Source organism: Oryzias latipes, chromosome 20, assembly GCF_002234675.1.
Source record: "Oryzias latipes chromosome 20, ASM223467v1".
NCBI classification, from domain to species: Eukaryota; Metazoa; Chordata; class Actinopteri; order Beloniformes; family Adrianichthyidae; genus Oryzias; species Oryzias latipes.
The window spans coordinates 14,888,646-14,905,866 of NC_019878.2; the positions used below are offsets into that span (position 1 = coordinate 14,888,646).

A 17,221-nucleotide genomic window follows, 5' to 3' on the forward strand; every position below is an offset into this window, starting at 1 on the left:
CACTGGTGATTTGCAGTTTGTAACCACTTTCTGAGAACTTTTTTAAAAAGTCCCATTGATGGCAAACTTCATTAACTTGTGTTTTTGTAAGCTGACCAATTTTCATCACATTTAGTCACACCAAGCGTCAAAACAACAAGGTTTCGTGCTTTGAAAGCAGGGTTATTTAGATCATTTGTAAGTGAGTTTTTTTTTTTGTTCTTTGTTTTTCTTTTCTTTTTGGTTTTTATTTGATTTTTCTTCATAAGGCCTCTTAGTTCCTATAAGAAGAAGTACAACTTAAGTCGAGGCCTCACTCCTTTAGTGTGATCTCAGGTGTAGGGCTGCCTTTCATTGCACCATCACATTTAGGACTTTCCAGGTTTTTAAAAGACTCAACATTTAACCATTTTGTTTTATCAAGTCTTTCATTTTTTGTTTAGATTTAACCAGGATCATGGGTTTTTGTGAGCGTTCATACTTTAAATGGAAATGTGTGTTCTGTTTGCTTCAAAGCTCATTATGATCTTTGTTTTACTTGATACATTTTTGAAATGACTACTTGCTGTATCAAAATAATGCTTTCTTTTTATGGTTATTTAATTCTTTATAGTAAAATTAAACCATGTTAAGAGTCCATCAAATTTGAATTAGTGGTTAAATAAAGTGTTTTTTTTTCTGGAACACTCATTTTGCATCTTAAACTGAAAAGTAAGTGAAAACTTACCAACTCATCTAACGTATCATTATTGATACTATATATATCTTCTTAGAAAAAGGATACTGCACAAATTGTATTTGTAGATTTCATCAAACATCTAAATAAAAAATCTGTCCATTCTTTGATGTCATAGACTTTGCAGGGTTTATGTGAATGCTTTTTTCTTTTTAAAGTCTAAAATGTCTTTCTTTCTGTAAAGCACTACTTTGATTTGATTGCTGAGTGCTACAGAAAATCCACGACCATATTAGTTTCACTTATTAAACAGTGAATTGCACCAGCAGGCCGGCCAGGCGAGAGCATAGAGTAACAGGTTGGTAGTCTTTCAAAAGAAAGTGCGTGTGTGGAAAGGATGAACCACGAGACGGAGAAACACTTTCAAAAGTCTTGGAGAGACATTCGATATCCCCCCCCTCAACTAAAACTGTTCACATCTAAGCATGTGATGTCCCGGTGACTTTTGTTTCATGCAGCACGGGTTTTTTGGAGCATCAAATAACAAATTAACGTCACAGAAGACAATAATAGGCAGGATTTTATGTACCTCAGCGTGGTTGGAGAGATTTTCATGGCTCAGGTGATTTAGTCAAGACATGTCACAGGTTTCAGATAAAGAAATTCTTGTAAAAATGTATTTAGGTGTCAGTCAGTACCTGCAGCTTGGGTTAATAAATCTTGATAGAAATCATTCTGCGACAGGGTTTGCCTTCATGGTTCCACTTAAAGTACAAGTGTTTTTTTTTTATGACACCTGCTCTGGCAGACTGATCAGAACGGACTGTGACATTCAAAATGTGCTGATGAAAAGGGAGTCTGATGTAACAGGAAGGAAAATGTTTTAGGAGGGGTGGAGGAATTCAGAGGGAAGACATGTGCAACTGCTCAACATGACCACAAGGGGAGCCATTCCCTACAGGGATGACATTCCAAGATCAAGACCATCAATCATCACTGGCTTCCAATATAAACAAAATCTAACTCACATTCTGTTTTTTTTTTTTAAACAACTCCAAAAAGGAATTCTACGCATTTATGTTATAAAACAAATACAAAAACTCATTTGTGAACTGTGTATTTTATGTTTTTTAAACAGAAAACATGAAAAATCATTAACAAAACTTTGCATTTTAAAGTACATAAATTCAATCGGACACATTTACATGTGGGAGTCCGTGCAAGCTTTGCAAACCAATAACAATCCACTTGATGAAGGCACCGACCCTTGAAAAGCATCCTCACAAGTATGTCAACAATCACCTCAATTTCTTTACATGAAGTCCTTAAAATGTGCAGTGGGCAGAATAAACATTCATATTCTTCTGTGAATGGAGAAACAATGGTGGTGCTAAAGGTCCTGGAGAGGTATCTATTTAAATATTCAGGATTTCATATTGAAGATGAAAATGTACAAATTCTACCATAAAAATATTTAAATGTATTCTACTTAATTTACTAGGAAAGAAAAAAAATAGAGTTTTGTTGATGGAAAACTGTTGAACGGAGCAGCAGTCATTCTTTTGTGTACATTCAGGTTTACTTGTTTATAAAAGAAATCTTTAAATCATCTTCCAAGCATACAAAATATTTTATGACACAGATTTAAGCTTGTCATCTTCAAACTAATCATTTAACAAAAAAGGAACATATTCCTATCAAAATAAATCATCTTATGGTCCAGTTATACGACATTTGTCTAGTGTTGCTGAAAAAGTTGTGTAGTTTAAGTCCTGCATGTGAGAAAGAATGCAAAGAGCTTGAAATAAATAACAAATATCCAAACTAGTTACTCCATTGAAAAGGTTCAGACAATTACTGGCCAAAGTCAGTTGGTTCCATCGTCAGTGATTTTTTTATTGTTTTAAAGTGGCTCCTTAAAAGGCTGTTATCACTTTAAAGCAGAGCTGGTCTTGGTTCTGCTGCCTGCAGGCTCATGCTTACATGAGGCCACAGCAAGGCTCTTTGCTGCTGGTCTGGTCCTCCTCAGGGGCTCGAAGCTTCAGCAGTGGAGGATCCCCGCTGGATGGGGTAAAGTACACCTGGCTGGGAGAGACCGTGTCATTCGGAGTGGGGGATATCTGGATCTCTGATTGAGCTGGGGTGGCTGGCATCTCTCCTGCTGCTGCAACTGAAGGCTCTTCCTCCACTGGAGGAGGGAGAAGAGGAGGAGGAGGAGCTGGATATTTGTTGAGTTTAGCAGCTGCTCTTTGCCGTTTCAGGTCAGCCAGGGTGTGGTGGGATTTCTCTCGGCTCATGCTGTCAGCAGAGTCGCCCTCTGCAGACGCTGATGCAGACGCTGATGCAGACGCAGAGCTGAGCTGATAGGAGGCACTGCGATCCATGAGACCACTTCCAGTCCAAAGCTCTCCCGGGACAGAGGAGGACAGAGAAACAGAGGTCTCTCCATTGCCTATACAAGAAGAAATTTTCCTGTCAGCAGACTCCAGCTCCTCTAGGCGCGATGTTGCTGCTCCCCCAGCAATCTGAAAACAAGCGGCAGATTCAAAAGAGCGTTCAGGACTCTGATGCGGCTGAATGAGCAGTGGAGTCACCATAGCAGCGTGCTGGTGCAGCTCGTTGTCCGTTTGTCTGTCTTCATCATCGTCGTGAGGTTCGGGCTGTCGGTCACGCTCCTGCCACACCATGGCCTCCTTTTGGTGTTCCCGTCGGTACAGGCTGGAGCGTTCATTCACGCTGACCCTACGCACCACCTTACTGAGGAGACAGACCAGAAACTCTCAGGAGTAAATCACTGTGGGGTTTGAACTTTTCTGCCTTTGTGCTCAGTGGGTCTCTGGCTTAAACCTCTAAAAATAAACATGCTTTAATTCAGAAATTCCCAAATTGACTGTCTGTAGGTTCTTATATTTTAAATTAGACACATTCTGGGTCTCTTGAGCTGCTTATCTCACCCTCTACTGCCAGTACTAGACGCTCGTTTTTGCAGAGTGCCTTTCTGTCTGTCCTGACTCTTCATGATGGCGTCATGTTTGTGCTTTAGATCCATCAGTTTGGCTCTGACCTCCTCATCCATACAAACATCTGTGAATAGAACAGAATTGTAAATGTCCCATTCATTTATAAACATAACTTTTTTTTTTAGATTAAATAAACAAAATCTTTGCATTTGATTATGAAAAGAGTCTGAATTCATCTGACCTAACGGAGTCTCCTCCAGAACAGACTTTGCATTTAGACTGGCTCCATGGGCCACCAGCAGTTCCACTATTTGGATCTATAAACAATAACACAAAACAGTATGGAGACAGCAAAAAGAAAAAAATATTGGATTCCAGTGTGGATGCAGTAAGAACCTGTCCCCAGCAGGAGGCAGCGTGCAGCGGCGTCCATCCATCAGAGTCCTTCACCTCCAGCTCAGCTCTGTTGGTTAGCAGCAGCTCAGCTACAGACATGTAGCCGTTGGCAGACGCAATGTGGAGCTAAGAGGAGAAAAACATTAAAACTCCACATAAATAAAACTAACAAGTATAAATTTCTTTGAGAAGAATAGCAATATTAATCATGCATATTCCACTTTATGAGATGGAAAGTTTACAACACTGAAAGTATAAATAATTGTACGTTTTATTATTAGCCAGACCACATTCTCCTCTTTCTGGTGTTAGAAAACCAGGACCAGAAAAAAGGAGCATTTTACTCTAATTTTAAAATCTTTGCAAAGGCGCCCAGTCAGCTTTGGCATCAATTTTTAGATTCTTTCATTTGTTTGTAAATGTCTCAATGGAATTGGACCTTCATGTTTTTTATCAGCATGGTTTTGGTTAAGGGCTTCCCCAGAGCCGTAGGATCCTCCCGTGCAGGTCTGCCGGTGATCTCAAAGGTCAGGACAAAAACCCGCGGTGAGGATCCTGCCTGAGGATGTGAGAGCTCCACCACTGGGAAGGTTTTAAACATCAACTCCTCTATTTACCTTTGCTTTCAAGTAGATTTATGTTTCCTTGTGTTTAATGGACTGTTTTTCCCTGTATGTGTGTTGGGGGGATTTTATTAAAATGACTATTTTCCCTATTATTTTAACTTCATGTAAAGCACTTTGAGGTGTTCTGTGACAGGAGAAGTGCTCTATAAGTCAAGGTGAATCTGAATTACACCAAACTTTTCGTCTTTGCTTTAATCTTCACGTCTCACCAGTGTCGTTCCATTATCATCGTGTGCGTTGAGGTCGGCTCCGTTCTGAACCAGAGCCTGGATGTCCGCCAGCATGGTGGCCTCTTTAGCTCCTCTGCATTCATCTATGCGACTCTGAGTTATCCCTGCACCCACACCCGAGAAAAACAAAGACGTCAAATACTCAACCTGTTCCAAACTATTTTTCACAACTAGAGGGGTTATTTAAAAAAACAAAATAACATATGTACGTGTACTGACCCTGCTCGGACATAGCTACCTCCAGCAGCTCCAGGGTGGCCACGTCCTCACAGAGGTCGTACGGCATGTTGCCATCAGCATTGACTGCCAGCAGATCTGCGCCTCTAGAATTTAAACAAAAGCCGACATGTGCACACGCACAAAAATAAAAGAGTCCATTCATCCACAAACCCCCATGCAAATTTGAGGATTAGAGTGGCAAACCATGATGTACAAATCCAAAGTCAGGCTCAATTTGCATTACTTTTGTAGAACTCATCACTCTCAGTTTAGATTCTGAACCAAAATTTAAAATATACCACAAAAGAAAGCATAGCAGTGGTATTTATTGATATATTATTCATTTAATGTTTTGTTTCTGCAGGGGTTTGGTCCCAGCAACACTTACGCTTGAATGAGGAGCTGCACCAGCCCGGTGTGTCCACAGGTGGCAGCAGCGTGCAGCGGCGTCCACAGCTCACTATCGCAGGCGTTCACACAGGCACCAGCATCTATCAGGCACTGCACTATCTCCACAAAATTATCAATGCAGCACTGAGAACAGAGAGCACGTGTAGGGCAAACGTTAGGTTCTTTCAGGCAAAACAAAAAATCCAACAAGCACAGAAATAAAATAAAACCAAAGGGATTAATAGCCAATCAGGATGAAAAGAATTTCTAAAGACTTTCTAAAGCATGACTTCATTCTCTGCTGTGCAAACCAAGTTTTCCAGGAGAAAGACTGGCCAAAACAGCCTTAATGAAGAGTCATCTGTACGGACAGACGCTCTTCTCATAAGCCAGACGTGAAATGTTCAGATAAACTTTGAGAACCAAAAAGTTTATTTGTTAGAGTTCTAGCTCGTCATTAGATTACTTTTGCATGCATCTGTCCTCTGAATAGCTAACTAATGACAGAGGAGTTGTGTTGGCATCATTAAGGTCGCAGCATGTGTACCTGATGAAGAGCGGTCAGTCCATCTTCATTGACTAGATCTGGGCTGACACCACTGTTAAGCAGCTGTCTCACTAGGAATACAACAACAGACATTTACAGTCATACTCACATTTGACTTTATTATTTTATGTTAAAAACACATTTGAGGAAGTAAAATCAATTTAGTACATGTAAAAAATTAGCTTTTCCAGCTAACCATTTCAATGTAGTTATTAGAAAGACCCACTCCCATCATCTTTAGATCTATTATTATTATTATCCCAGTGATCTTTTAATTATTATTATGATGTTTTTAGCCAAAAACAAAAAAAAAAACTGTAGTTTTCTAGGACATAGTTTCTACAGAGCGGCAGTAGATCATTAGAAATTTGTCTCTATGTACAAGAGTAACGTCGCTGCTGACTATTGCTGCAGAGTAACCCTGCCCCACTTCCCATCACCCATCTGTTTACATGCTCTCCTGCTAGCTTACAGCCCCTCACATCCCCAACCTAACATTACTGGTGCAACAAAAACGTTGAGCAACATTGCAGCAATCCAGGTGTGCAGTTTTGAGCCAGACGTCAGTTGGAACAGGAAAAACAGAGACGAACACGGTTCTAGTCGTCTACAAGTGGATGCATCAGAATGGAGCGGAGTAGGGAGCGTCTGACCGGCCGGTTGTACACGCGTTTTCAAACTGCATTTGTTTTTATTCACAACGATTTGAATGAAAAAATACTCAGAAATGCAATTGTTATCTAAATTTTCTATATATATGTCCTCCATCCATAGGAAAATGCCACAAGAACAAGAAGGCGATTTTCATAGGAGTGGGTCTTTAAGCTAGTATAGTTAATCAATATTCATTGAGGTATCCAGCATCATTGGTGTGTAACTGGCTTCCTCCGGATCCCTGCATGTCTGGGTCTACCCACCTTCCTCCACGTCGTTGCGGGCAGCCGCATCCAGCAAGGTGACGGAGTCGGGGAATGTCACTTTGCTTGTGCGGGGCTTCTTCTTGTCTGCTTTGGCTCTGGATCCTCGCACCGCGTCCTTTTCCATCTGTGTCCAGGCCTTCAGCTGCTGCGCACGGCGCTTCTGGGCGTGCTTCAGGCGCTCTGTGGCACTGAGCCGGCCCACTGTCGCCATCTCTGCCAGCAGCTCACCGTGGTCCGCTGCCATCGCCGTTCTAGCGCTTCACAGTTCGTTTCACCAAGTATGTGAGGATGAAGCCTATTTAATGAACCAGGCTTCCAAACCTCACGGGCCTCCTCATTATTGTGTTTGGGCAAAAGAGCTTTTATGACTGATTTTCAGAAGAACTCCAGCAGGAAGATACTTGGAAAGAAAAGCTTGTGTAGTGATTTCAAGTCACAGATATCTCCATGATTTCAGAGGAATCTATAAAAAGGACAAGCGATGGCGCACTTTCTCCGTCTTTATGAGGAAACCATCATGGCAAAAAGAAACAAGTCCAGACCACAATGAGCTGGATAGTTCAGCCAGTTTTCAGCTCCCTGATCCATTTTTAGGCAGCACGGAGTAAAAACGAGAACAAATGTTTTTTCTTTTTAGTCCACGTTTATGAGGGTCAGGATCAGGATCTGACACGAGGCGACATGTGAATCCATGTCTGTGCAACAAAACATCCCTGTGGCATGTGTGTTGGAATTAAAGGACTTTTTGCAGATAGGAATGAAATCTTTGCACTGATGGGGTTTCAGATCTCCAGAAGAATCCAAAAGCCTACAAAGGCTTCAGCGTCACAGCCGTCGTTCTGTGGACAGAGAGGGAAAATGTGAGTGCCGAGTTACAAGATAATGTAGGCATACTCCACTCCTAACCGTGTCATCTTTAACCCTTCAGTCCTTTCCCCTAGTCCCTCTTCTCCCACTTCTCCCCTGAAGGAAACCTGAGACAGTGGGATGCTTTACATTAATGAGTGACACACCTTTCTACACTGAATACATTTTATCTGCTGAATTGCCCACAGGATTATACTCAGTCTGAAGAGTGCACCTTTCAGTTTCAGTGCAAGTTCTCGCCATGGCAACCTTGCTCAGCACCGTCACTCTCATGACTTTTTTGTCAACTTCCAAGCGGAGTTCCATGCGTTGCACACGCTCCTTCTCTTTCTGGGCTGCTCATATATTATTTAGGCGCTGGCCTGCGAGTGCTGGGAGGAAGGTCAACCAGAGGAACTTGGTAAGTTAGAGAGTTAACCACCAAGGAGGGACGTGGATAGATTATAAAATATTTGCAGTTTAGATGTTAAACTAAGCAGACAATAAAAAGGTAGCTATCCAGACAAACAGGATCTTGTAACTTGATGTGTATCGATTTCAACATGTTGGAAGTTTGAACTAGAATTAATAACAAGCAGGAAAGTGCTGCAGCGGTGGGCTACAGTGGCTTCTGATCGACTATTCAGTGGATTTCAACTCACAGTGATTAAAAATGCAACACGTGCACACCGTGGTGTGTTGTTGAAATGCAACAACAGGCAGATCGTTGTTTTTCTGTTTTCTGGATGTCTGGAGCACTGCTTTACTGCATACAAACACGCGTGTTAAACTGACCGATGCTTATCATGTTATGCATCATCTTCCCAGCCTGTGTAAGCATACATGTGGGCATAAGATGGACCAGGACCGCTCCAAGGTTTGCTCAGACCTTCTGGCCTAAATCTGCAACAAGTAACGCTTTGAAATGTTTCTGTGTTTCATACAAAGCACTTACCATAAATATCTGCGACACAACATAGTGCGATCACTAAAAGTATTGAATTTAAGTAAAATTGTCTCTTTGCTGAAACATGCTGCTCCTTTTTGGAATCATTAGGGTTATAAAATAGGTTCCTAAAAACGTAAGCTCTTATTGTGATTCATCTCTGTTACCGGTAAATAGAATTGTTATTTTGACGCCAATTTCCGAACCTGTTAAATGGAGACAGTTGATTCAGGTGTTTGCATTTATGAGAAGTCTAACAATTATGGCTACAAACCTCATGTTTACAGAACAACTGGAACATTTCCTGCTGAGCAAAAGAAATTTTGGACTTTTTGGAATTTTCAAGAGATTTACTTTAGAAAAAAAAGAAACTAGAATCTTTAAACGGCATATGTCAATAAGTCAAATCAACTTGATCCCTAAAGACTGAGGTTTAGTATTAGTTTCAGTATTTTTTTTTACTTTACCCTGATAAACCTACAATTTGATTCTTTAAAAAAAATGTTTTGTCTTTGTAAATTTGGTCATGCTAAAGGGAAAAAAACAACAGTAAAACTGTATATTATTATTTTTTTATATATTTGCTATCTGACAAACCTTTAACAGCCTCTTACATTTTATTTTGAATTATTTATAATTTTGGGATTGTTCACTCTGAAGACATAACATTTTTCCACAGTTTCCATTTTTTATAAAAAAAAAAGCTCTCAACATGGGTTTCAATTAATCTACACTGGATCTGTCTCCATCAACAGACAGTAAAAGAGCTTATTGATCCAAATAAGCTTTTAAAAATTATACTTTACTACTTTGTTTTATGATTTGTTGGTTGTCACCAACTCTTAATAATAAAGTCTACATGCACATTACAGTCCATGTGAGAACCTAGCATCTCTTGGGTAACATTTTTCTTTAGAACCACAATAAATATGTGAAGTATTTGAAATGTTAACATATTTATCAAAGGGACACTCCACCAAGGACAGATTTAAAATGTAAAAATGAAAACAAGCATGCAGTTTTAATGTCTGCCGGGAACAATGGCGGCGAATTCCAAACAAAGCTGACAAATGAAAAAGGTTCTTGTGAGGGTTTTTTAAGTGGCTTTAAAAGCAAAAAAAAAAGATTGGAGACAAAGAAAAAAATCCCTGCAAGAACTCAAAGTTGTATTAAGTGGATAATTCCAGATGAGAAGGGGAAACAAAAGCCTCAAGCACCATGCATGAAGCATTGAGCATGGGACTATTTTTTTTTCACAGCACGGTCTTGTAACTAGATCGTTTTCAGCTACTATTTAATTACACACAGCTATGGCTGCACAATATGAGGACAACCCGGTATTTACCATGTTAGTGATCAATATTGTGATGACGATATAACTTGCGATACATAAACAAATAACTAAACAACCAAAATTGTCATTTAATAATCAACATGCCTTAAATTATACTCTAAATGACCCTCATCTACATAGGAGGAGAGCATCTAACATAAACGGGCTCCATCTGATTGGTCAAATGCATAAAAGGGATTTTTTCAATTTGTTAAATACTTCAAGCTGCCTTAAGAGTGTTTTAGCACATTTAAGGTAACCATGTCACCGTCTTCTGCTATATGCGAATTACACAGCTTGATATCGCAATAACAATAAATTAGTGATTTATTGTGCAGGTCTACATACAGCCAGTAATATAGTCAAATATAAACCAACTTGAACAATAAAAGTTCAACTTTTCCCTGAATCCTATGATATATTTTGATGCATTTCGACCTCTGCATGGATTTATTAACAGATACATGTTTGGACGGAAACAAAGGTCAACAGCATTCTCAAAGATTTTGCAGAGGAAGAGGCGTTTCTGTGTGCACAGTTCTTGGACAAAGCAGCATTAAAGGCTCCATCAACGACAATCTCATTAACAAATTAAACTTTGGCCTGACAACAGGTAATAAGCAGTTTCACAGCCGTCAGACAGCTAACCAATAACCTTGATGTGCCATTAACTAAACACAAATAAAGAAGGTAAAAGCTTTTCTTTTGATTATCATTTATAGCATAAAGTCAGATTTAAATATGTCAACAAATAATTTGAAGTTAACTTGTCTGCATAACTTTAAAACAACGTCAGCCACACAGAATAAAAAGGTTGAATATCTTCATGGAGCATGAAAATACATAAGCTGACTGGAAAAATAAGCCAATTGAGTCAAACATCAGGAAAACCCGATCAATGCAGGGGGAAGGAGAAACTGAGACCTTGCTAAGCCTCCTCCAAAACACTGCTTCAGTCAAACCCGCCTCATCAAACTTTAGTTTTTGACTGTCATAACAAGAAAGCTGATGAAGCAAACAGGACTTCATGTTTCTAACAGCTCAAAGGTTGGGAGAGCAATCCTCTTCTGCAGAGTAGTAAAAATAAAACGTGATCAAAGGTTAATAAAACACCCAAAAGAACCATATACAGATTTCTCTAACATTACAAGAGAGATGCAACATTTATCTTATCATCCAAGTTCACACGTCGTGTTTTTTATGAGTCTGTTACTGTTTCTGATTGTTAATCGGATAGCAGGACAAATGTGAGCGTGGGATTTGCCAGAGTAAAAACCATGTGACCATTCATCCAGCGAGGGCTGGGGTAGCTCAAACTCATGTAGAGCAAATACAAACGTTTGTAAAAATGTCTCAGCATAATCCCGACACTGGAAGGAACACACACTTTCCTTCAGGGTCAGCCATCAATGAAGCTCTGTGAAACACTCACTCAGTACTGATTTGGGTGGAACTTTAGTCTAACAGCTTATAATAGGAACACGACGGGAAATGCAGCCACTCTGCTGAGCCTGGCATTGGCTGAAAGTCCCACCCAGACCATCTTTAAATTTATCTTCTAAGCGTTTCCAGGGGTCTTTTAATAATGTTTGTCGTTTTGAGCCCCAAAAACAACCAAACAAACTGTCATTTTCTAGAATAGTTTCTGCAGAGCAGCAGGAGTTCATTAGAAATTCCTTTCAGGGTTGTGGGTAGGACTGTTGGCGTGGAGCAAGTCCGCCTCTGCTTCCCGACATCCCTCTGCCAACACGCAATCCCGCTAGCCTACAGCCTAGCAACCTAACATTACTGGTGCAACAGAAATTCATTCTTTCATCTTCTAAATCCGTTTTGCCCCCTTCGGGGTCACGGGGCTGCCGGGGCCTATCCCGGCCACTCGTGAGCGAAGGCAGGGGTCATCCTGGACAGGTCGCCAGTCTGTTGCAGGGCCACAATCACACACCCATGCACACTCACTTTCACACCTAGCGACAATTTAGAGTACCCACTTAACCTATCAAGCATGTTTTTGGACCCTGGGAGAAAGCCGGACTCCCCGGAGAAAACCCTCACATACATGGGGAGAACATGCTTACTCCACCCAGAAAGGTATGGTGTTCTGTTTCCAGTCCCCCAGCTGGGACTTGAGGAAACCTGCGCCACCGTGCAGTGGTTGAGCAACACTGGAGCCATCCAGCAGTTTGGATCCAGATTCCAGCTCAGACGAGGAAAACAAAGACGCACATGGATCTATTTGTCTATAAATGGATGCATCAAAATGGAGCGGAGCGGAGCAGGGAGCTTGTGGCTGCAGCACATTTTCTATGTAACAAATGATCTTTTTTTCCAACGCCTTTTTTTTTTTTATCTGCTTCTCATTCAAAATGATTTGAATAAAGAAATCCTCAGGAATGCTATTTTAAACTTCACTTTTTCATCAGAAAAATGGCACAAGAACATGTTAAAACACCATTTTCATCCTTTATATAAGGTGCAGTGTGCTGCATAGGGGTTTGCAGTGAACTTGCATGCAGCCTGGACTGTCTCAATGTTAAACCTGCTCACAGAAACAAACACTACGGCCTCCATGAAGCTTTGATGAAACACGGAAACATCCGGGAAAGACCGAGCCTTCAATTTGCATCCTCTTACAGTCTCTAGTGAGACAAAACAAAACTTGTCATGGTGGTTTGTGTGACACAATCTGTGTTTTTGATGCACACATGAAAACAGTTGATGTCTGCTGGCCTTGAAGGAAGAACAGAACGAGGGAGGGGGGGGTCTACTGCGAGGCGCGTTATGTGTAACGATTGGACTAGCTTCAAATAAATCCCCTAAAACTCTCAGTAATTCTGGCAAGAATTCTACAGCATAAAGAAAGGAGGGAGCAAGTTTCAGGGATAAAAGACACATTTAGAAAGAATCACAGGATATGAACCGAAGGAGCAAAAGGATGTGGAGGAAATGATGTGAAAGAGATCCGAGAGGATGAGGAAGGTGGAGGAAGAGGTGCTCAGTAGCAAATATAAATGTCAGAGTGCTCGGATTCTGTGTAAACAAGAGACAATTGGATCTTTGCGACATATGTTTGATTTATGTCCATGTTTAAACAGGCATAACTGTAAAGAAAGAACCTATTGAGAAGAAGGAGAGGACGGGGGAGTTTGAGAGTAAGGAATGTTTGAGGGAATGTCAGGGAGAAACTAAAAATGATCTTATCAGGTCAAATAAATCTAAAAAAAAAGCAGATTTGTTTTTTTTCCCCACTGAGAATTCAAGTTACACGAGTAACCCTTGAGGAAAGAAACATTTGATGCTGTTTTTATTGTGTCCAAAAGGCTTTTATTTGCTGTAAATGCTGACAGGAAGTTCTTTGTTTCTATCAGTCCAGAGGTCACAGATCTGATTTTTTCTTTAGAGGTTCTGCCAAATAGATTTGTGTGGAGAAGTGTGATTTTTAGAAATGATCCAACGACAAGAATCATTTAAATTAACCCTCTGTGCATCACAAAGTCCATGAATTAGTCTTAATCTGGATGACAAAACCTGCAAACCTGTTACCGTGCCTAGTGGTTAAATGTTATTTGTAAAAGGTACTTTGCCCAGATGCAGCATTACTTAAGAACAAGATTGAAGGAATTGTCTTTCAGACAGCCACAAATCAGTAAATGTCAGGAGATGACTGCCATATAGAGGCTCAATCAATTATTAATAGATGTTTACTGTTGGCAATAATCTCATAGTGGTGTTATGTGTGACATTTATGACAGAAGTCTATGAACTATCTTCTATTAAAAGTTGTTTTTAATTTAATAAAAAGACAGAAGATTAAAAAAATTAAATACTAATGGACATAAGATTATCTAAAAATGGTACCTAATGGTTTCCAATGCTCCCCGTGTTAAATGCATAGAAGATAAAATAAACACAGAATATTAAAGTTCGTTACTGAGCGCTGTTGTTTTTTCATTTGTTCGTGTGCCTCCAAAAATTATATTAGTACAAATTACTATAAAAATCAGTATAGATTAGTCAAGGGTTGGCCCTGAACTATGACCCGCAGTAAGTAACCGCAAGAAAAGTCCCCCACGCGCCCCTGATATGCCTCGCGCCAATTCCACGCAGTGATTGGGATACATTTATTCGTGTCTACGTGACACTTCCACGCGCTCGAAGTGAATTTATCCACTAGAAAGCGGCTTTAACAAAAATGACGTAAACTCCCGATTCCTGCCGTGCGAGCAGCAGATTAGCTAGCGGTCCACAGACAGACAGACAGCCTCGACAGGTGTTCAGCCCCGCAGGTAAGCGGTTCGTGTTAGTTACCTGGATTAGCTAACTGATGATGGAGAACACTTGTGGTTTTGTTTTTGGGTTCAAAATTTACAGAGGGAAAGTAATAAGACCACCTGTTGAGCTGAGTCGACTAATTTATGCTAGCGCTGCCATAACGTCCGGTTAGCTTACTTTTTGAGCTGCATCAACCTGTGACACAGAAACTCTGTCTCGCCTCGTATTAATGACCGTTTCGGGACGGACCGCCCCTGAAAGCGAGCAGTCGCACAACTCTGACCTGAAGCGACAGACCGGAGAGACAGGAAAGCTCACCTGCGGTGACCGGAGCTCCCGGGCAGGTCGGCGGCTCTGGAACGGAATCAGCGACTGTCCTCCGTTCCTACTCGAGCCAGCGCCTCCGGGGAAATGCTTCACCATAACAACCTGACCCGCGCTTACTCCTCCTTCTGCGCCGGCTCCACTAGAGGGCGACAAAGCAGAGCTTTTCAGCTGCTTCTTTACTTTTTTTAAAAAAAGTTTTGACTTCGAAATAAAAGACACACGTTTCTAATTTACTTTTAGCCTATGCTCGATAAAGCAATAAATTGAACGTCTTTTGAAAAATTTAATAATTAATTATTTGAGTGTGTCATATACTATAAGGTACCAATCAATTCTAATTATTTAAAGTTTGATGTATTTTTGTTGTCTCCTTTAGGTTGATTTCGTTTTGATTGCTTCAAATACGCAATTTTCTATTCATAACTCCGAAAACTGAGCTTTTATTAAGTTAATAATTATCTTTCTCCTTGTGTCTACAAAGTCCTTAGTTGTTCGTAAATGTATCTACCATTTTATCTTTTCTCCCTTAAGGCACCCCACATAAAATATTCAAATTTTCCCAAATCAATGGACATGTCTGCCTTTGCCAACATATATGCCCTCAGGAACATACATGCGTTTAAATATATGAGTGGAAAACAGTTTCTAGAACTATGAATGCAGAGCATTAAAACAAACATCCCAGACTTTAAAATAAAACAGGAATTGTTTCCCCTAAATAGAATAATGAAAGGTTCATGGGGAATTACTTATTTAAGTTACTGTGATAGATACTTAAATATAATGTTTTTTTTCCCAATGTTTGTATTTGCTTAAGAGCTTATTGTGTAGAAATTTGGAAAATACTTTAAAAAAAGTATTTTTCCCAGAAAGGCACTAACCTGGTATTGTTGTTTTTTCTTTTCAGATACTGATGATGCACTCTACGTGGTACATACTATCATGTACAGTAATGCTACACTACACACAAAAGATGGATATACACATTACAACAGATATTGAAAAATATATAAAATCAATAAAGCTATTTATGGTAGCAACTGTATCTTAAGTTTTAAAGATTTTTGTCTAATGCTTAAAATAGTGAAAGCAAAAATTCAAGTGAAATAAGGTTTGAGTCACATGTTTTTAGTGACTTTTAGTAAATGGAGTACCTTTTACCTTCACATAAGCACCATGTGATATTGACAAAAAAAAGTGTGAAAAAATTAAAGAAGTATTATTAAAAATCTTAAAGAAGTACAACAGGTTCTCATTATTAAAAATTATTTCAGATAAAAATGAAATGTCATTTTGAAGCCTTGAAAATCTGGTCTGTGTCATTTAGACAAACATTTCTTCAACATGGTTTTACTCTCTTGTTTTCTAAGGTCCATTTTTGTACGAGCACAAAGTCTTAAAACCCAATGAAACATGGAGGATTTTAACTCTTTTTCTTTTATACTTTATTTTAAACATGACAGTATCTCACTGCTTAAAAGAAAATGACCATGAATAGGTAAACATAACGTAACTCTGTGTCATGATTGTGACATCCAGTACCTCAGTTTGAAAGTACTTCAGTCAGGTTGAGGCAAATGCAAAGGGTGTGTTTGTGTACACAAGTGTGGTTGTTGTACATTTATGTACCGGTAGGAGGAACCTGTAAAAACCATCAAATCTCACAAATCTGCTACACTTGTTTTATGGAAAGTCCATAAAACGTTTTAGTCTTGAAAGGTTTTTATCTTGAAAAACTCTAGTTCAACAGTTGAATCATATTTATGAAGAACCGACAGACAAAAAGAATCCTGCCAGCAACATCTACAGGAAAACAAAACTGTTGCTGCAGTTGAGAGCCACAAAACAGTGAGATTTTCAAAAGGGGCAAAATTGTGACACCTCTTTTTTGCTTTCAGTTGTCCTCACTGATACAGCACAAATTTGTGTTCCACGTGCAGATCATACATACATTTGAAAAAGTTCTGGAATTCTACAGATGTTTATTGACAGAACATGGTCACAAAGGATTTGAACATGATTGAATGCATGAAGCTTAAACAACATTAGAACCTCCTTTTCCCTTTTCAGTCCATGTCAGCTTTGGGATGCACCTCGGTACAGCTAAGCAGGGATTTGTCCAAACACAACCAGCCTTTATGCAAACTGCCTCCTTGTCCCAGATGCTCTTCATTGTAGTTTCCTATTCTTCTCATTTGCCGCACACTAATCCGAGCAAAACCTATTAACTGGCACTCCTGCAGATCAGAGATAGATTGACTGTGTGTATTCCCCCAAATAGCATTTTTGGCACTAACCTGCTCCCATATGCAGATTCTAGGACTGAAGATTCAGTAAGTGAAAATAAAGGTGATTTTACACAAGTTAGGCGGTGAAGAGTTGGATTGGAGGGTAAATGAAACCACTAGAGGGGGACAAACCTTGTGCTCCAATGTTCAGAAAGAAACAAGATCACAGCAGGTGTGTCCTAGAAGTTTGCTGGTCAGAAAAGAATGCATCAAAATGTCAAAGTGTGTTTGATTCTTCTTGTTTGCTCATTAGGCATAAAAATAGAATG

At 39.8% G+C, this 17,221-nt stretch overlaps 1 protein-coding gene across 2 annotated transcripts; it reads right to left on the reverse strand.

The window, feature by feature from the left end:
- Positions 1-1,756: 1,756 nt before the first annotated feature.
- Positions 1,757-14,803, reverse strand: ppp1r16a (protein phosphatase 1 regulatory subunit 16A). Of its 2 annotated transcripts, XM_011488850.3 has the most exons (11): positions 14,656-14,803; positions 6,941-7,782; positions 6,024-6,094; positions 5,475-5,620; positions 5,087-5,190; positions 4,847-4,971; positions 4,012-4,137; positions 3,857-3,932; positions 3,610-3,739; positions 3,250-3,412; positions 2,576-3,180 (listed from the first exon to the last, which is right to left on the reverse strand). In XM_011488850.3, the coding sequence occupies exons 2-11, from the start codon at positions 7,185-7,187 to the stop codon at positions 2,635-2,637; spliced, it is 1,734 nt and encodes a 577-aa protein (XP_011487152.1). In that variant the 5' UTR covers positions 7,188-7,782; positions 14,656-14,803; the 3' UTR covers positions 2,576-2,634. The 2 variants fall into 2 exon arrangements, with proteins under 2 accessions (XP_011487151.1, XP_011487152.1); XM_011488849.2 differs by lacking the exon at positions 14,656-14,803 and having other exon boundaries at positions 1,757-3,180; positions 6,941-7,187.
- Positions 14,804-17,221: the final 2,418 nt, after the last annotated feature.